The sequence below is a fragment of the Coregonus lavaretus genome (assembly GCF_964263955.1).
Source record: "Coregonus lavaretus genome assembly, chromosome: 26".
NCBI lineage: Eukaryota > Metazoa > Chordata > Actinopteri > Salmoniformes > Salmonidae > Coregonus > Coregonus lavaretus.
In genome coordinates this window covers 15061845-15082496 of record NC_140013.1, presented here as the reverse complement: position 1 = coordinate 15082496, position 20652 = coordinate 15061845, and the positions used below count along the sequence as shown (strand labels likewise).

General features: G+C 43.2%; 1 protein-coding gene across 1 annotated transcript in view; it reads left to right on the top strand.

Moving 5' to 3' along the window:
- LOC311101796 (ras GTPase-activating protein 2-like) overlaps positions 1-19551 on the top strand; it is a 57142-nt gene extending 37591 nt beyond the window's left edge. The window contains exons 16-24 of the mRNA XM_084142984.1: positions 2-88; positions 514-591; positions 777-850; positions 1174-1280; positions 12803-12885; positions 13257-13465; positions 14872-14975; positions 15298-15475; positions 15633-19551. Coding sequence (XP_083999110.1) covers positions 2-88; positions 514-591; positions 777-850; positions 1174-1280; positions 12803-12885; positions 13257-13465; positions 14872-14975; positions 15298-15475; positions 15633-15663 — 951 coding nt within the window. The 3' untranslated portion in view covers positions 15664-19551. The remainder of the gene's footprint in view (position 1; positions 89-513; positions 592-776; positions 851-1173; positions 1281-12802; positions 12886-13256; positions 13466-14871; positions 14976-15297; positions 15476-15632) is intronic.
- Positions 19552-20652: the final 1101 nt, after the last annotated feature.

Sequence of the window (20652 nt, the reverse complement as noted above, 5' to 3'; positions counted from 1 at the left end):
GGACCTAGAGGTCTCCCGAACACTCACTCTCATCTCCAAGACCATCCAGACTCTGGGGAGCTGGGGTAGCCTGTCCAAAAACAAACTGGTATGTATGAATGTCTGTCTTATCAACCTGTCCAACATGCTTACCAATCAATTTATCAATCTTCCCTTGTCTATCAGTCAGTCAACATGTCTATCAATCATTAATTCCCACTGGGCACAGATGTCAGTTCAAGTTCTAGTTTTGAGTTGTCAACTAACATGAATTCAACGTGAAATCAACAAAACATTTCACCATGTCATTGGATTTAGGTTAAAAGTTGGGTGAAAAAAAGACCATGCCCTTACGTTGATGACTTTTTGAAAATCCAATTAGTTTTCCATGTTGATTCAACATCATCATATAGATTTTTTGGGGTTGAAATGACGTGGAAACAACATTGATTTAACCAGTTTTTGCCCATTGGGTTGTGTCTGTAGGTCTGCTCTGGGCAAAACTAACACTTTTTGTGTCTGTTTTGTCTTTAGTCTAGTTTTAAAGAATCCTACATGTACGATTTCTTCAAATCATTCCAAGAAGATAAATGTATTGAAAAAGTAAAAAAGGTGAGTTGTTGGTTGTGAAGCGACCTTCCTATTACATTTGATTTTGATTTTGTAGACCACGTGTCAAACTCAAGGTTTTACCAACCACATGTTGGTAAATCGATTTTCCATGTTAGTTTTGTATGCATTGCTGATTTAGCATGGTGTTTCCCTCTAACATTGTGGCCTCTCGTGTGTGTGTGTAGTTCCTAGATGAGATCTCCTCCAACGTCAGTAAGGAGTCCAGCGGGGTGGAGGACTCTGTGGTTCTCAAAGAGGGGTGAGTGGCTCACATCCAGTTACTGGTTATAGCTAATGTGTCCTTTTCCTGGACTGAAAGTGCTTTTTAGTCCAGGACTAAATCTTTAAACTTAATGTAAAAAGTTAGGTGTCATAACTTGGGCCAGGAGTTTGTCCTGACCAGAGGGGTTTGTCACTAAGCGGGATCATTCACTTAGCTAGCCAGCTAACTCTAATAAACAGTCACATATATTGATTGGTTGATTTTCTGGTTCATAAAGAAAGCTACACATAAATATGGGTTGTTGGCTGTAAAGTTAAACTTACTGTGCCAATGTCAAGTCTATATTTATTTTACTACAGTGAGGTACAGAAGCGGGCCCAGGGAAGGAAACGCATCGGCAAGAGGACCTTCAAGAAGAGGTGGCTCAGAGTGACCAACAGGGAGCTCTCCTACCACAAGCACAGAGGTGAGACATGCACACGCCCTCACACACATACGCCACCACAACCACTGAGACACCCCGTAGGGGGCAGTGTTGGACCAGATCCCTCCATGGGCCAGGTTAGCCAGTTGTTGTGAAACAGTGGATTTTCCAGACATGTAACACTGTGTGGGCGTGTGGGACAAAGCTCTTAGCTTTTATCTCCCAGGGGAGATGGTGAATATATGGAGCTATCCACAGGTGTCTATCCACGGGCCACTGGCCTCCCACAGAGAGGGGGAGGAATGCAGGAAGTGAGCCCTGCTCATTATAATGAGGGAGAGAGCCAGAGCAGGGTAGAAGAGGAGGAGGGAGAGGGAGAACCCAGGTGAGGCCCACCTGGCGGGCGTCCAGTACTCTACTCCTCACCCTGCCTCAGTGGAGCACAGCCATACACACACACGCTAGGCTCCTGGTTTCTCTGCCAGGCTCCTGTAGTTCTTGAAGAGAGGGCGGCTATGAGACGCTGGGGCCTGCTGTAATAGCAGTATCACATACACACCAGACCTAACAACCTGCACGCATTTTGAGAACCATCCACGCAATTTGAGGTCAAAGTATGCTGGTACGAAAAATGACCCAAAAATACAGAAGAAATAGGCTTGTAGTTGGCACATTGTGGTTTTTGACTCGACCGTCTGAAGTTGGAGCTGAGCCAATCAGTGGACTTGAATGAGGACAAAAAAAATCTCTAGCTCTCTGCTTTGTCACCAATGACGACAAGACATATTGCAATAAAGCCTAGGTCAGGGATGGAGATCTGCAATAAGCTCATATAAGCCTAGTTCAGTTTTCATATTCCAAATAGCCTACAATAAGCAAGACTACAACATTGCATCCAGTAAATCCCCAAACAAAATTAAGAATCCAGTTTACATTTTCACTAGACTATCCACATAAAGACACCTATTAATTAGAATAATCATTACCCCTAAATGTAACCTAGAAAAACGTGAGTGTCATTGAGACCACCTCAATTTAATTGAGGATCATACACAAGACTTCTGTGTTGGCTACATTTTTTGTTGTAATTTAAGACTCTAGGTTTCAAAAAAATTGCCTACAATTTCTACTGAGGCAGTCTTCTGCCAATATCATTATTAGGCAAAAAAATTGCATTTGCCTATGATTTGAGCAGTATACCTCCAGTCCAAGACAAGTACACCTTGCCTCCTTGGGGTCTGTCAAGTTGGGACTGCAAAGCCAAACCGTGTTCAGAGTCTTCTTATCTGCTTGGACTTTGTCAGAACTCTCCGATCTCTAGGTCTTATGAAAGCCAATAGCAGCCAGATGGTTCAAGCCATACTGGACATGGTGTGATAGCCTGGACGTTGCATAAAGAAACGAGACAAAGGTATTGTGTAACACTGTTTTTCCCCCCTCTAATTATTGTTGAAATGTCAAGTGATTTTTCAATCCGTTACGTAAATTGCTTGGAACGGGCCCCAGGAAAATCCGTTAAGTTACTGCTGCTCCCAGTTCTCTGGCACGCTCCACCAAGACTGTTCCCGCAACGCTCCTCTCAACAATTACCAAGACGAATTTCCTCATCCACTTTCCTGTGTCGATTTTGGTGTGTGTGTCAGGGGGCTGGGGAGGTGTGTGTGTGTGTAGTGCGGTAATATTCATCATATGCATTTTATTTACTCTGCATTCGGGAAGTATTCAGACCCCTTGACTTGACTTCCACATTTTGTTACGTTACAGCCTTATTCTAAAATGGACATCAATCTACACATAATACCCCATAATGACAAAGCAAAACAGGTTTTTAGACATTTCTGCAAAAAACATAAATACCTTATATACATAAGTATTCAGACCCTTTGCAATGAGTCTTGAAATTGAGCTCAGGTGCAGCCTGTTTCCATTGATCATCCTTGAGATGTTTCTACAACTTGATTTGGGTCCACCTGTGGTAAATTCAATTGATTGGACATGATTTGGAAAGGCACACACCTGTCTATATAAGGTCCCACAGTTGACAGTGCATGTCAGAGCAAAAACCAAGCCATGAGGTAGAAGGAATTGTCCGTAGAGCTCCGAGACAGGATTGTGTCGAGGCACAGATCTCCGGAACAGTACAAACAATGTTCTGCAGCATTGAAGGTCCCCAAGAACACAGTGGCCTCCATTCTTAAGTGGAAGACGTTTGGAACCACCAAGACTCTTCCTAGAGCTGGCCGCCCGGCCAAACTGAGCAATCTGGGGAAAAGGGCCTTTGTCAGGGAGGTGACCGTGAACCAGATGGTCACTCTGACAGAACTCCACAGTTCCTCTGTGGAGATGGGAGAACCTTCCAGAAGGACAACCATCTCTGCAGCACTCCACCAATCAGGCCTTAATGGTAGAGTGGCCAGACGGAAGCAACTCCTCAGTAAAAGGCACATGACAGCCCGCTTGGAGTTTGCCATAAGGCACCTAAAGGACTCTCGGACCATGAGAAACAAGATTCGTCTGGAGGAAACCTGGCAACATCCCTACTGGTAAGCATGGTGGTGGTGGCAGCATCATGCTGTGGGAATGTTTTTCAGTGGCAGGGACTGGGAGACTAGTCAGGATCAAGGGAAAGATGAACGCAGCAAAGTACAGAGAGATCCTTGATGATAACCTGCTCCAGAGTGCTCATGACCTCATACTGCGGCGAAGGTTCACCTTCCAACAGGACAACGACCCTAAGCACACAGCCAAGACAAAGCAGGAGTGGCTTAGGGACAAGTATCTGAATGTCCTTGAGTGGCCCAGCCAGAGCCCAGACTTGAACCCGATCGAACATCTCTAGGGAGACCTGAAAATAGCTGGTCAGCAACACTCCCCATCCAACCTGACAGCGCTTGAGAGGATCTGCAGAGAAGAATGGGAGAAACTCCCCAAATGCAGGTGTGCCATGCTTGTAACGTCAGACCCAAGAAGACTCGAGGCTGTAATCACTGCCAAAGGTGCTTCAACAAAGTACTGAGTAAGGGGTCTGAATAATTATGCAAGTGTATATATTCTTGTTTTTATTTTTAATACATTTGCAAACATTTCTAAAAACCTGTATTTGCTTTGTTGTTATGGGGTATTGTGTGTAGATTGAGGGGATAAAACAATTTAATCTATTTTAGAATAAGGCTGTATTGTAACAGTGGAAAAACTCAAGGGGTCTGAATACTTTCTGAAGGCACTGTAATACCCCACATGCGACCCATAAGACTATGCAATTAATATGAACAAGGTCTATTAAAATGTTTATCTGACTCCATGAAGATGATTTAGCCATGTGTGCAAGCAGGGAAAAATGGTCCTCTTTTTAGCTTTTTTTTTGTAGAATTTTGACCCGGAGTCATACAAAATTGTATGTTTCTTTACTCCGATTAATCCACAGATAAAAAGGGAAACCTAGTTCATTTTTTTGTAAGTTATATTTAATTAATCTCCTCATTTTTCTTTCAAGCATCCGCGTGGGTTTGTATCTTCCTGATATCCAATAAGGAGGGGACTTGCAGCGTCTCAAATAGAAGCAAGTTCTATTTTAGTGCTCGGCTACGCAGAAGCTCTTTTACACGCGCGAGCGGTGTGGGTGAAATAATTCAATAACATGTACATTTTATTTTGCAGCGCACGCAACGTGGCCGGTGTGGTTTGCGTGTGAGAGTTGAGTACTAAATGCAAGTATTAATGACATTGGAAAATGATTGATTCAGATACAAGGCAAAAGCTTAGGTTACAAGGCATCACCGGCATTATCAAAGCCATCACCTACAGAGAGATGACCCTAGGGAAGAGTCCCCTAAGCAAGCTGGTCCTGGTGCTCTTTTCACAAATACAAACAGAGCCCCAGGACAGGAACACAATTAGACCCATTCAAATCATGGGAAAACTAAAATATAATTACTTGACACATTGGAAAGAATTTACAAAAAAACTGAGCAAACTAGAATGCTATTTGGCCCTAAACAGAGAGTACACAGTGGCAGAATACCTGACCACTGTTACTGACCCAAAATTAAGGAAATCTTTGACTATGTACAGACTCAGTGAGCATAGCCTTGCTATTGAGACAGGCCGCCGAAGGCAGACCTGGCTCTCAAGAGAAGACAGGCTATGTGCACACTGCCCACAAAATGAGGTGGAAACTGAGCTGCACTTCCTAACTTCCTGCCAAATGTATGACCATATTAGAGACACATATTTCCCTCAGATTACAGTCGTGGTCAAAAGTTTTGAGAATGACACAAATACTAATTTTCACAAAGTCTGCTGCCTCAGTTTTGATGATGGCAAATTGAATATACTCCAGAATGTCATGAAGAGTGATCAGATGAATTGCAATTAATTGCAAAGTCCCTCTTTGCCATGAAAATGAACTTAATCCCCAAAAAACATTTCCACTGTATTTCAGCCCTGCCACAAAAAGACCATCTGCCATCATGTCAGTGATTCTCTCGTTAACACAGGTGAGAGTGTTGACGAGGACAAGGCTGGAGATCATTCTGTCATGCTGATTGAGTTAGAATGACAGACTGGAAGCTTTAAAAGGAGGGTGGTGCTTGAAATCATTGTTCTTCCTCTGTTAACATTACATTACATTTACATTTTAGTCATTTAGCAGACGCTCTTATCCAGAGCGACTTACAGTTAGTGAGTGCATACATTTTCATACTGGCCCCCCGTGGGAAACGAACCCACAACCATGGCGTTGCAAGCGCCATGCTCTACCAACTGAGCTACAGGGTTACCTGCAAGGAAACACGTGCCATCATCATTGCTTTGCACAAAAAGGGCTTCACAGGCAAGGATATTGCTGCTATTAAGATTGCACCTAAATCAACCATGTATCGGATCATCAAGAACTTCCAGGAGAGAGGTTCAATTGTTGTGAAGAAGGCGTCAGGGCGCCCAAGAAAGTCCAGCAAGCGCCAGGACCGTCTCCTAAAGTTGATTCAGCTGCGGGATCGGGGCACCACCAGTGCAGAGCTTGCTCAGGAATGGCAGCAGGCAGGTGTGAGTGCATCTGCACGCACAGTGAGGCAAAGACTTTTGGAGGATGGCCTGGTGTCAAGAAGGGCAGCGAGGAAGCCACTTCTCTCCAGGAAAAACATCAGGGACAGACAGATATTCTGCAAAAGGTACAGGGATTGGACTGCTGAGGACTGGGGTAAAGTCATTTTCTCTGATGAATCCCCTTTCCGATTGTTTGGGGCATCCGGAAAACACCTTGTCCGGAGAAGACAAGGTGAGCGCTACCATCAGTCCTGTGTCATGCCAACAGTAAAGCATCCTGAGACCATTCATGTGTGGGGTTGCTTCTCAGCCAAGGGAGTGGGCTCACTCACAATTTTGCCTAAGAACACAGCCATGAATAAAGAATGGTACCAACACATCCTCAGAGAGCAACTTCTCCCAACCATCCAAGAACAGTTTGGTGACGACCAATGCCTTTTCCAGTATGATGGAGCACCTTGCCATAAGGCAAAAGTGATAACTAAGTGGCTCGGGGAACAAAACATCGACATTTTGGGTCCATGGCCAGGAAACTCCCCAGACCTTAATCCCATTGAGAACTTGTGGTCGATCCTCAAGAGGCGGGTGGACAAGCATTGATTATGCAAGAATGGGCTGCCATCAGTCAGGATGTGGCCCAGAAGTTAATTGACAGCATGCCAGGGCGGATTGCAGAGGTCTTGAAAAAGAAGGGTCAACACTGCAAATATTGACTTTGCATAAACTTAATGTAATTGTCAATAAAAGCCTTTGACACTTATGGAATGCTTGTAATTATACTTCAGTATACCATAGTAATACCATAGTAATCTGACAAAAATATCTCAACACTGAAGCAGCCAACTTTGTGAAGACCAATATTTGTGTCATTCTCAAAACTTTTGACCACGACTGTACACAGACCCACAAAGAATTCGAAAAACAAATCCAATTTTGATAAACTCCCATATCTATTGGGTGAAATACCACAGTATGCAATCACAGCATCAAGATTTGTGACCTGTTGCCACAAGAAAAGGGCAACCAGCGAAGAACAAACACCATTGTAATTACAACCTATATGTATGTTTATTTATTTTCCCTTTTGTACTTTAACTATTTGCACATCATTACAACTCTTCTTTCTATTCTGGATAGAGCCAGTTTGCACTGTTCTGTGAAGGGAGTAGTACACAGCGTTGTACGATATCTTCAGTTTCTTGGCAATTTCTCGCATGGAATAGCCTTCATTTCTCAGAACAAGAATAGACTGACGAGTTTCAGAAGAAAGTTGTTTGTTTCTGGACATTTTGAGCCTGTAATCAAACCCACAATTGCTGATGCTCCAGATACTCAACTAGTCTCAAGAAGGCCCGTTTTATTGCTTCTTTCATCAGCACAACAGTTTTCAGCTGTGCTAACATAATTGCAAAAGGGTTTTCTAATGATCAATTAGCCTTTTTAAAATGATAAACTTGGATTAGCAAACACAACGTGCCATTGGAACACAGGACTGATGGTTGCTGATAATGGGCCTCTGTACGCCTATGTAGATATTAAAAATCAGCCGTTTCCAGCTACAATATCCATTTACTACATTAACAATGTCTAAACTGTATTTCTGATCAATTTGATGTTATTTTAATGGACAAAAAAATTGCTTTTCTTTCGAAAACAAGGACATTTCTAAGTGACCCCAAGCTTTTGAACGGTAGTGTACGTCATTGACAGAAACATCTTGAATTGTTGCATCTCGTTGTATTGTTGTCCTCCGGTGGCTAGCTAAAATTGTCCCTTTCCTAAATTAGCCATGGATGGAGATGGGGATTTGGATTTGTGGTTTTACTTAATTCTCCGTATAGCGGCAATTCTGTTGCAATCATTCATTCATACATTGTTGTGCCCTTGGCCTGAGAGGATGGAAGTTCAATATGTAGCTAGATGCTAGCTAATGTTAACTAGCTAACGTTGCCCATGAATGGAAGTTAGGCTAGCGAGCAAGCATTTTAGCCAGGTAGCCTAGGACAACAAAAAATACAAGCGTGTACTGTATGACAGCGTGATAGACCATTTCGTCAACATGAAAGAGAGGAGGATAGCATTGGCATTTCTCTACAAGTAGGGTGAGTCAACATGTTTTTCTACTTGCAGAAATCAGAACCATGGACAGTCACATCATATTTAGCTTACATTGATTGGACTAAATTGTTTTTGGTATCTTTTAGTTGTCACTGTATTAGACTAAGCAGAGGTGATTTGATGATGTTGAAATGGTGCTGGAATAGTGGAGGCCGCTCCTGTTTTCTTTGCGACTTGCGGTAACTCTCTGTGGTTCTAAATCAATGGTTGTTTAGTGGATCGGGGGGGGGCTTGGCTTCCCCAGTGATTTTACCAACGCACCGCTACTGGATAAAAGTGAGGTCAGAGGTTGGGCCTTCCTACACGTGTGTATCTGTGCTTGCAACTGTATGTTTGTCAGTTTGTGAATGTTACCGTTTCTTTGCTTGTTTGTGTGTCTGTCGGTTTACTCCATCTTTGAAACTTTGTTTATGTAAATCCCGGCTTCGACTCAGGGCAATGGGCCCTACAGTTCCAGACACTCCTTCTCCTACTCCTTGTCTCACTCTTTCTCAAATCTTGGATGTAAACGCACATTAACTCTTTGAAGAAAGAATCCTCTCTAGATCCAATTGTTTTTATTTGGGTCCCGGTCTCCTGAGTGTGCTCCCAACTGCCCACAACCCCACCCCCCTTCACTGCTGTGTCAATGGTCAGTCTGGACACATTTAATTATCCATTAATTTTGTTTTTATTGGAAAGTGGAAAGTGCATCTATCTTGAATTCCATAGGGATTTGATAAGAAACGTGGGGCATGTGAATAGCTGCAATTTTAAACAACATCTATTTAATAATCATCAAAGTACATATTTGGTGAAGGAGCCAACTTCATGATGTTAATTTATCATGCTTTGGCATTGGGTGTGTAGGTTTGGGAGATTGAATTCTATACTCCCACAACATACTCTCCCTCTCACTTCACTTCTCCCTCATTCCTCCACAATCTCATGCCTTAGATAAGCATATTTACATTTACATTTTAGTCATTTAGCAGACGCTCTTATCCAGAGCGACTTACAGTTAGTCACATTATTATTATATTTTTTTTTTTTTCATACCCCCTGTGGGAATCGAACCCACAACCCTGGCGTTGCAAACGCCATGCTCTATCAACTGAGCTACATCCCTGCCGGCCATTCCCTCCCCTACCCTGGACGACGCTGGGCCAATTGCGCGCCGCCCCATGGGTCTCCCGGTCGCGGCCGGCTACGACAGAGCCTGGATTCGAACCAGGATCTCTAGTGGCACAGCTAGCACTGCGATGCAGTGCCTTAGACCACTGCGCCACTCGGGAGCCAGAGCATAGATGTTGTTACCCAATGCATGCACGTTCACGTTCGTCTGTGTGTTTGTTTTTTTAATGTGTGTGTGTTCATGTGATTGAGTGGTCTCTGGAGCTGTGCCCTGCCACTACAATGCTGACTCTCCTACAGCAGAACAGGCAGACTGATGGGGCCTCTTGGTTGGTGTCACTCTAAATAGACAGTGACAATAACAGGGTTTGGGCGGTGCAGCTGAAGCACCATGACAGCAGGCACCACTTGGGCTCTAGGGGTGCTGTTTTCGGGGCTTGGGAATTTGGTGCCAAAAAGGTTTGAAAGGCTCATGTTGCTGTGAGTGTTTAATGTGACTCATAACTTGAGTATGGGTTTCAATTTCTAATGGAAGGGAGACGGACAGGGGTCGAGTGTCCAGGCATCATGATGGTTTGGTCTGAGCATTATCATGATGATCCCTGCTGATGGAACTAACCACTAGGACTACGTCTCAAATGGCAACCAATTCCATAGGGCTCTGGTCAAAAGTAGTGTGCACTATGTAGGGATGAGGGTGCCATTTGGGACGCAGGCTAGCTGTGTGTCACCCTAGGCTAAAGTGTGTCTGGGTTCACTTTCAGACTAGTAGCGTGTGTGGGATTATTCTCCCATGTTTTTCTCATAATATTGGCAGGCGGTTTTCAGTAAAGTTGTGATGAGAACAATAGATCAGAATGTTCCGATCTGCATCTGATTGCATAAACATATAATGCTTCTGGCAACAACGCAGCAGCTTGAACATCGCATTGTAATAAAGTACATTTCTAATTGGGATTTAGATGAGTGATGGAGTCTAGCTCTGCTCTAGATTTGGGTCTCCTGTTGGGTATTGGAAACAACTCAGAGAGAGCGGAACAACATGAATGTAATGTATCAGAATGCAAGAACGTAGCCAGAGTAGTGAAGCTTTGTGTTTACAACTTAAGTGATTTGTAGCCTGCTGTCCTGAGATTAACTGAAGACTGTGTGTGTGCGCGTTTGTGTGTGAGACTGAACTGGAAGGCAGGAAATATGCAGAGAATCAGATGGTGCTGGAGGTATGAGGGGCGGGGTCAGGGGGTCCCTCGGACTGGAAATGCGGAGGAGGAAGGGGATGGTGGCAGGCAGGGAAAGGAGCTCCCTCTTAAATAAGAGATTGATATGGCAATATTCATCACACACCCAATGCACATGGATTCACAAATGCAAGGGAGAGAAAAGGAAGGGGGGAGTTTGTGTGCGTGTGTGTGTAGTGAAGTATCATCAGTGGATCAGACGCTTCACTCTATCAGCTAGATAAGGGGAAGGAGTGTGAGCTGATCGATGGAGACTGAAGAGAGACCAATAGCAGGAGCTGATACAGAGACTGCTTTTATAACTGTATATGGTATGTGTTTGTGTGTTTTGGCCCGGCTATTGCCAGACACAGCGATGGAAATGGTTGTCTATTGACTTAAAGAATGTTCTCTATTTGTATTTTTGTTGTGTGAAGTGTAATGCTGCACGTCTTCTAGTAGTCAGGGATCACATGGTGTAAGACCTCAATGTTCCTCCTAGTGATGCAGCTTGACCAAGTCATGGGTGCTAGGGTTGCACATTTCCGGGAACTTTTCCAGGATTCCTGCTGTTGTTGAGACTAGCTACTATCCTTGTAACATGTTACAGTAGCCTATTTATAAACTCAGCAAAAAAAGAATTGTCCTCTCACTGTCAACTGCGTTTATTTTCAGCAAACTTAACATGTGTAAATATTTGTATGACCATAACAAGATTCAACAACTGAGACATAAACTGAACAAGTTCCACATACATGTGACTAACATAAATGGAATAATGTGTCACTGAACAAAGAGGGGGTCAAAATCAAAAGTAACAGTCAGTATCTGGTGTGGCCACCAGCTGCATTAAGTACTGCAGTGCATCTCCTCCTCATGGACTGCACCAGATTTGCCCGTTCTTGCTGTGAGATGTTACCCCACTCTTCCACCAAGGCACCTGCAAGTTCCCGGACATTTCTGGGGGGAATGGCCCTAGCCCTCACCCTCCGATCCAACAGGTCCCAGACGTGCTCAATGGGATTGAGATCCGGGCTCTTCGCTGGCCATGGTAGAACACTGACATTCCTGTCTTGCAGTATGGCTGGTGGCATTGTCATGCTGGAGGGTCATGTCAGGATGAGCCTGCAGGAAGGGTACCACATGAGGGAGGAGGATGTCTTCCCTGTAACGCACAGCGTTGAGATTGCCTGCAATGACAACAAGCTCAGTCCGATGATGCTATGACACACCGCCCCAGACCATGACGGACCCTCCACCTCCAAATCAATCCCGCTCCAGAGTACAGGCCTTGGTGTAACGCTCATTCCTTCTACGAAAAACTAGAATCCGACCATCACCCCTGGTGAGACAAAACCGCGACTCGTCAGTGAAGAGCACTTTTTGCCAGTCCTGTCTGGTACAGCGACGGTGGGTTTGTGCCCATAGGCGACATTGTTGCCGGTGATGTCTGGTGATGACCTGCCTTACAACAGGCCTACAAGCCCTCAGTCCAGCCTCTCTCAGCCTATTGCGGGCAGTCTGAGCACTGATGGAGGGATTGTGCGTTCATGGTGTAACTCGGGCAGTTGTTGTTGCCATCCTGTACCTGTCCCGCAGGTGTGATGTGCAGGTGTACCGATCCTGTCTCCCTGTAGCACTGTCTTAGGCGTCTCACAGTACGGACATTGCAATTTATTGCCCTGGCCACATGTGCAGTCCTCATGCCTCCTTGCAGCATGCCTAATGCACGTTCACGCAGATGAGCAGGGACCCTGGGCATCTTTCTTTTGGTGTTTTTCAGAGTCAGTAGAAAGGCCTCTTTAGTGTCCTAAGTTTTCATAACTGTTACCTTAATTGCCTGCCATCTGTAAGCTGTTAGTGTCTTAACGACCGTTCCACAGGTGCATGTTCATTAATTGTTTATGGTTCATTGAACAAGCATGGGGAAAAAAAGTTATTTGGATTTTTACGAATTATCTTTGAAAGGCAGGGTCCTGAAAATGGGACGTTTCTTTTTTTGCTGAGTTTATACGGGTAAGAGTCCATTGTGTGTGAGTATATTTATGTTTCTTTTTCTTTCTGTTTTCCAAGGGAAAGAAGCACTCTGCATTATCCCTGTGAAGAATATCCGGGCTGTGGAGAAACTGGCCGAAAGTGCCTTTAACCGCAAAAATGTAAGCAGGACTCTCATGACTGTCTTTGTCTGTTTAGAGCCAGGAGTTTTCACTGGCCGTCTACCTGACCAGTAAATGGTAAAGCACACTTATACTATAGGCTAATGCAAGGGCCCAGAGGTTTTCCTGGTCAGGTCAACAGATCAGGAAAATCTCCTCCTGTGTAAGTTGTGAAGGAAGTTCTTTGAGTTTACGCATTGAATTTGAACAGATACATATGTGGACTATGAGTGTTTGTTACTCAATAAAAAATATAAAAAATTGTCCGCAAAGGGCAATTCATTTGCACCATATTGACAGCCTGTCAGATATTTTGTGTGTGTATGTATGTATGCGTTATTGACAGCCCCTCTCTGCTCTCCCCTTTTTAGATGTTCCAGGTGCTCCACAGTGAGAAGCCGCTGTACGTGCAGGCGGGGAACTGTGTGGAGGCCAGTGAGTGGGTGGAGGTGCTGAGCCAAGTGAGCCGCTGTAACCCGGACCGCCTGGGCACCTTCCACCCCTCGGCCTATGTGTCCAGAGCCTGGCTCTGCTGCAGGAGCCTGAGCGACAGCCAGCCGGGCTGCAAGCCCTGCACACCGTGAGTACTCACCCCTGAATCCAAAAGTATTGGGACAGTTAATTTTTTTGTTTTTGTTTTGGCTCTGTACTCCAGCACTTTGGATTTTAAATGATACAATGACTGAGGTTAGACTGTCAGCTTTAATTTGAGGGTATTTTCATCCATATCGGGTGAACCGTTTAGAAATTACAGCATTTTGTGTACATAGTCTCCCCATTTTAGGGGAGACTATGTACATTTATAGACAAATTCACTTATGTGTGTTAAAGTACTAAAATGTTAAGCCTTTGGTCCCATATTCATAGCACACAATGACTACATCAAGCTTGTGACTGTACATATTTGTTGGATGCATTTGCTGTTTGGTTTGGTTTTGTTTCTGATTTATTTTGTGCCTGATATAAAATGAATGGTAAATAATGCATTGTGTCATTCTGGAGTCACTTTTATTGTAAATAAGAATATAATACATTAATGTGGATGCTACCATGATTACGGATAATCCTGTATGAATTGTGAATAATGATGAGTGAGAAAGTTACAGAGCCATAAATAACATGGCTTCTTTAATACACGTATAAGTGAATTTGTCCCAATACTTTTTGTCCCCTAAAATAGAGACTATGTACAGAAAGTGCTGTAATTTCTAAACGGTTCACCCTATATGGATGAAAATACCCTCAAATTAAAGCTGACAGTCTGCACTTTAACCTCATAGTTTTTACTGTATGGAGCTCACTGTATGTGAATGTATCTCAATGTAATCAAGGTTTGAAATTATTCTTGGGACTCTTGCGGTCAATTTACAATGTACAAATGATTTATAACTATGTTCCGGCCCCCGACCCACCGCTGAATGTAATTGGGGCCCCTGCCCTACGTGCTTATGTAGATCAGAGAGGTTTGTATATATGGATGGTTCATAGTATGAAAAAGACAGCCAGCACTCGCAAATTAAGTATTAATTTGATTTATTTTCAGTCAAGACATTGTGACGGCTAAAAATAAATCTTGTAAATAAAGTAATTATTTATTTAAGAGTTATTTAAACAAAATCTGATTTACTCCTGGGCTACAGCACCCATATATTCATTTATAGAACTTATTAAGAGTTGAGCATAGAGCATTTTATATGGTTCATAGTTCTATCTTGCACTCTGATCGGTCAGGTGGAATTTTCGCCATATTTCTTGTACTGGTGCTATTCTTCCCTCTCAGATCGACACAAATTTCTAGGAGATAGCGGCTGCTTCAACCAAGCAATTGACCGTAACGTAATCACTGCCTACTTGTATCAGACACCTGAGTCTTATTCAATAGGGAGCACCGCAGCTAAATTGGAAAATTCCAGGAAGCGTTATTGGACAATTCCAGGTTTTCTTCCATTTGGTGCCTAATGAACATGACCCTATCTTCTTTCCCAGTACCTTGCTGGCTAACCTGCAGCTGGACATCGACTGTGACCGCGAGACGGAAAGAATCTTCTCCCTCCTCACCTCCAGCTACTCCAAGCTGCAGAAGATGGAAGGCAAGTGGGATTCTACCAGTCAATCGCCCAACTCTCACATAAATTAATATAAAAAGTATTCTTATCACAGTAGATTGTTTCTATAGTGGCTTATTGCATGAGGCATTTTCTCTTGAACCGTACCCTGCCGACTCGGATATTTTATTTTGACATTGTCCTTTCCAGCTCGTTCCAGCAACTATTGTGTATGACTAACCAGGCCAGCCCAGTACAGCTCTGATTGGCTTGGCTCGGTTTGGCCCTTTAGTGTGAATCGGGCAACAGTAGCTTGGTGTGATAGATACATGAGGTCATCATCACAGGCTATGTCTCCTGTGGTCAGATGCATGTGCCAGCATCGCTGTGTACCAGGGTCCTGTGAGGGAGCAGGACGACTACTCCCTGTTCACCATCCAGGACTCCAAGGAGACATTCCACACAGTGCGGCAGATCACACACATCCTGGAGGAGCTGCAGAGAGAACACGACACCCGCAGCGGCACTGCGCAGTACGGCAGCCAGTAAGTACACACACACACACACACTCTCAAAAACATACATGCATATGTGTACACTCATATACTCACACTCACTTATTCACATATGGATACACACTCACACAGATGCATAGACAGCCACGTAAATATTTACCCTCTTTGCTTTTCTGTGTCTTTCTAGAGAGAATCCGATAGTTGGGAAGACATCCTAACCAGTCTAGGTGGGTCTGTCTGGCCTGAGTTCTACACTGGAGCCCCAGAGTGGCACCATCGGGATTGGCACTGGTTTAGAACGCTGCCCGCCTCCGCGAGGACCAAGAACGCATACCCCCAAGGTCGCGCTCTGCCCCCCTTCCCCCTCCACCACCGTGTGACTGGACGGACGGTCCAATAGAGGAAGTTAAAAGTGTCACCTGACCCTGGCCAGAAGCTCTCATTGGTTCAGAAGAGGAGACCCGTAGTCGTTTTTTATTCTCTCTCTCCCCGTCTGTCTCCATCCCTCTCTCGTTCTCACACACACACCACTGCCCTAATCAGAAGAGTATATGCTTGCTCTCGTCTTCTACTTGATTTGCACAACAAAACTCAATCATGTCATTGAAACCTCCCTTTTTTCTACAGTTCGGTGAAGACCAGACAACATCATTAGTTGGTGTGTGTGTGTATGTGAATAGGCTGCTAAAATACTCCCCTTTTATTCACTCAATGTTTTCAATCTCGATCGTCAACAATCAAGATGATGCTCTCACAATCTCTTGGGGCTTCACTGTTTTGATGTCCGTTTACGACTAAACAGCAAGCTGACTTTGTTTATCTCATTTTCTATAAAAGGGAATTCTCTCTTCTACCCTCCTATCTTTTGTGCTTTGAACAAATGTAGGTGTTTCAGAGTACAGTTAAGTGGATGAAATCAATCTGCCTTATTTTTCATAATGGGTGTGTGTGTAAAAGTCTCTCTCGCATCCTCGGGTTAGGGAATAATGCCGAAGCACTTTACATATTTGGAATATTCCAGATGGCATCATTTTAGATACGTGGTATCAGTATACCCCCCATATCGATCAGTTAAATGATCTCGTTTACGTTCTCGTTTCCCTTCCTGTACGATAAAGTTTATAGCCTGTAGATTTTAATAGCTATTTTTCTTACACCAAAGACGATAATTTCGTAGGATCGACTTGAGAAAAAAAAAGGGGTATAAATGTATTTTGAATACAGACTTTTTGAAAATGGAGAGAAATGCAGTATATATTTAGTTCATGTACATTTTGGTAACTGCATTATTCCTCTTTTTAACGATGTAGACGATTTGATTGAGTAACGTTCTAATGTTCTTTGGAAATGCAGAGGGACCGTGGTTGGTAGTCTAGAAATGTCTGTGACAAACGCTTCACCATGTAGTGATGTCACTGCATATCAATCTCCATCAATTACAACAAGCTAGACAATCCCCTTCACTTGCCAATCTAGCCCCTTAGATCCTCATCACTGGCCCACATTAACTGGTAGTCAAGCTCAGGGATGATAGACGAGTTTCCCACTAATACACTGAACAAAAACATAAACGCAACATGCAACAATTTCAAAGATATTACTGAGTTACATTTCATATAAGGAAATCAGTCAATTGAAATAAATTCATTAGGCCCTAATCTATGGATTTCACATGACTGGGAATACAGATATTCATCTGTTGGTCACAGATACCTTCAAAAGAAAGTTAGTATCTGCTGTGACCACCATTTGCCTCATGCAGTGCGACACATCTCCTTCGCATAGAGTTGATCAGGCTGTTGAATGTGGCCTGTGGAATGTTGTCCCACTCCACTTTAATGGCTGTGCGAAGTTTCTGTATATTGGCGGGAACTGGAACAACATGTCGTACACGTCGATCCAGAGCATCCCAAACATGCCCAATGGGTGACATGTCTGGTCAGTATGCAGGCCATGGAAGAAATGGGGCATTTTCAGATTCCAGGAATTGTCTACAGATCCTTGCGACATGGGGCCGTGCATTATCATGCTGAAACATTAGGTGATGAAGGCGGATGAATGGCACGACAATGGGTCTCAGAATTTCGTTACATTATCTCTGTGCATTAAAATTCCCATCGATAAAATGCAATCGTGTTCGTTGTCTGTAGCTTATGCCTGCCCATATCAGAACCCCACCGCCACCTGTGGCACACGTTGACATCAGCAAACCGCTCACCCACACGACGCCATACACACGGTCTACCATCTGCCCGGTACAGTTGAAAACCGGGATTCATCCATGAAGAGCACACTTCTCCAGCGTGCCAGTGGCCATCGAAGGTGAGCATTTGCCCACAGTTTGACGCCGAACTGCAGTCTGGCGTGGTTACACGTGGTCTGCGGTTGTGAGGCCAGTTGGACATACTGCCAAATTCTCTAAAACAAAGTTTTGGTAGAGAAATTAACATTAACTTCTCTGGCAACAGCTCTGGGGGTCATTCCTGCAGTTAGCATGCCAATTGCATGCTCCCTTGAAATTTGAGACAACTGTGGCATTGTGTTGTGTGATAAAACTGTACATTTAGAGTGGCCTTTTGTCTCCAGCACAAGGTGCACCTGTGTAATGATCATGCTGTTTAATCAGCTTCTTGATATGCCACAGCTGTCAGGTGGATGGATTATCTTGGCAAAGGAGAAATGCTCAGTAACAAGGAGGTAAACAACATTTTAGAGAAATAAGATTTTTGTGTGTATGGGAAATATCTTGGCTTTTTTATTTCAGCTCATGAAACATGGGACCAACACTTTACATGTTGTGTTTATATTTTTGTTCAGTGTAATTACGAGTTGGAGGGGTGTTCAAGTGGATTTTTTCCCCAGTCGTATGTGGTAAATATCAAATCAACGTTTTTATTTGTCGCACACAGTGTTAAAGCAGGACCAGTGAAATGCTTATATAAGATCCAGGTCAGGGAAGTCTAATTTCTGATGAGTGACCACCGATCTAATGTCCAAAAGTTATTTACGGTTGTAGGAAATAATACTACCACCTTCCCACTTGGTTATGAACGCAGCATTAGTCCACATAGTCACACAGTTATAATTTTATCAGTCAACCAATAGGAACGACAGTGTGTAAAAACAGATGCCTAGAAACTTGAACTTGGATCAACAACAAGAAGGGAATGTGTAACACCGTTAGTACAGGGTCAACCATGTTTCGTATAGATTTTTGTTTGGCTTGTGGAACTATTTGCTGTCAGAAGTTTTGTCTTTGGTCTGTCATATATTCCCAACATGCATGTCCTGTGTATTTAACAGTATATTTTTTTAGAGTACATTTTGTATGTACAGTGGGGAAAAAAAGTATTTAGTCAGCCACCAATTGTGCAAGTTCTCCCACTTAAAAAGATGAGAGAGGCCTTTAATTTTCATCATAGGTACACGTCAACTATGACAGACAAAATGAGAATTTTTTTTTTGTTATTGACCAAATACTTATTTTCCACCATAATTTGCAAATAAATTCATAAAAAATCCTACAGTGTGATTTTCTGGATTTTTTTTCCTTAATTTGTCTGTCATAGTTGACGTGTACCTATGATGAAAATTACAGGCCTCTCTCATCTTTTTAAGTGGGAGAACTTGCACAATTGGTGGCTGACTAAATACTTTTTTTCCCCACTGTATGTTTTTTTAACACTGCAAAAAAATCTGTGTTGGTGTGTTACGGCACCTTCTTCTTTGTCTTCAGTGGTACTAGGAAGCTGGCTGCTTTTCTTGATGTCACAGAGAGTCTAATGTATGGTAGTGTGCTGCGGAGTCTACGTCTATAGCTTATGCAACGTTACAGAATTGAACGTTGTCTGGAACACCAGGGTCGTGTTCATTAGAGCACACAGCAGAAAACGTTTAAAATCTTTTTGCAATGGAAAAAGAAAATGAGCGCTGTTCGTCTGTTTTCTTGCGTTTGGTGCCTAATGAGGACGACCCAGGTTAGGTTCCACCTGACTTTGTCAGTGGTTTTGCTGAAGGCTCTTGGCCTCATGGTTCTTGTCCTTTGTCGGCCTATTCTAACGTGTAGGTAAAGATGTCATCACGAGTGAGCTTGTTGGTTCATTGGTTTTTTTTCACCAATATCAAACGTTTTTAAATCATAAGGGAATCTTCAATCACCACATCATCTCCTCACCTTACCTCTGACAAATGTTTTGTCATGATGTATCTTTAACGTTGTCAGAACCTTTTTTTTTTTTTGAGCCATGAGAAACAGGCCTTTACTAACCCACCCACCCCCAAAGGGAACTTGGGTTGACACAATTGTACAATGTACAGGTCAGATGGGATGGTACTGTATGTTCTAGGGGTTTTGTTGCTTTGATCACAGTATAGGTACAAGTGGCACTGGGACACTGTTACCAGTCAACAGGGAACGTGTAACTTAAATCAGAAACATGTCTTACATGGTTATCTCTGTGTGTGTAGCCCAGTCATTTTAAAGTTTGATAATTTTACAAAACATGGGATGTCGAGTGATGGTTAACAGTCGATCCCTCGACAGGCCTTCATGTGAAGTCATCGCCATGATATCTTCAGCAGTCTTTTGAATGTTAAAATCAATCATTGCAAAGAGAATCGGTTATTTTCATATTTCACCCCTGTAAACCTATCATTGCATACATATTTGTGTTGTTGCTTTTGTTATTTAAACATTTTGAATTATTGTAGATTATTTTCCACAACCAGAAAGTCAAATCTTATATACTGTTTTTTTTATTTGTTCATTTGAAATAATTTACAATAAACATGTTGCCAAACCTTTCACTTCAGGTGTGTGGTCTTTACTAAATGTCAGCTCAAGGGAAGGCGGAGGAGAGTAGAAACATTAGCCTGGTCCCAGATCTGTTTGTGGCACCTTGCCATTGGAGTTGGTAAGATGGCACAAATATATCTGGAACCAAGCTATAGAGACATTGGGGGGAGAACACAAGAAGGGGATCAATTATTTAACAGGTTGCCGTTTATTGGGATGAGTCTTGTTCTGGAGGCAGAACTGAGCTATTTCCGCTAGATGGGCCAGCTGCAAAGTCAAAATTGACTTTATTGTAAAAATAAATGAAAACAAAAATGAGGTTTTTGGGCTTAGTTTAACCTTGGGGTTCCGCATTTGGGTTAGCAGTGTGGTTAAGGTTTGGTTTAAAATCAGATTTTATGACTTTGTGGCT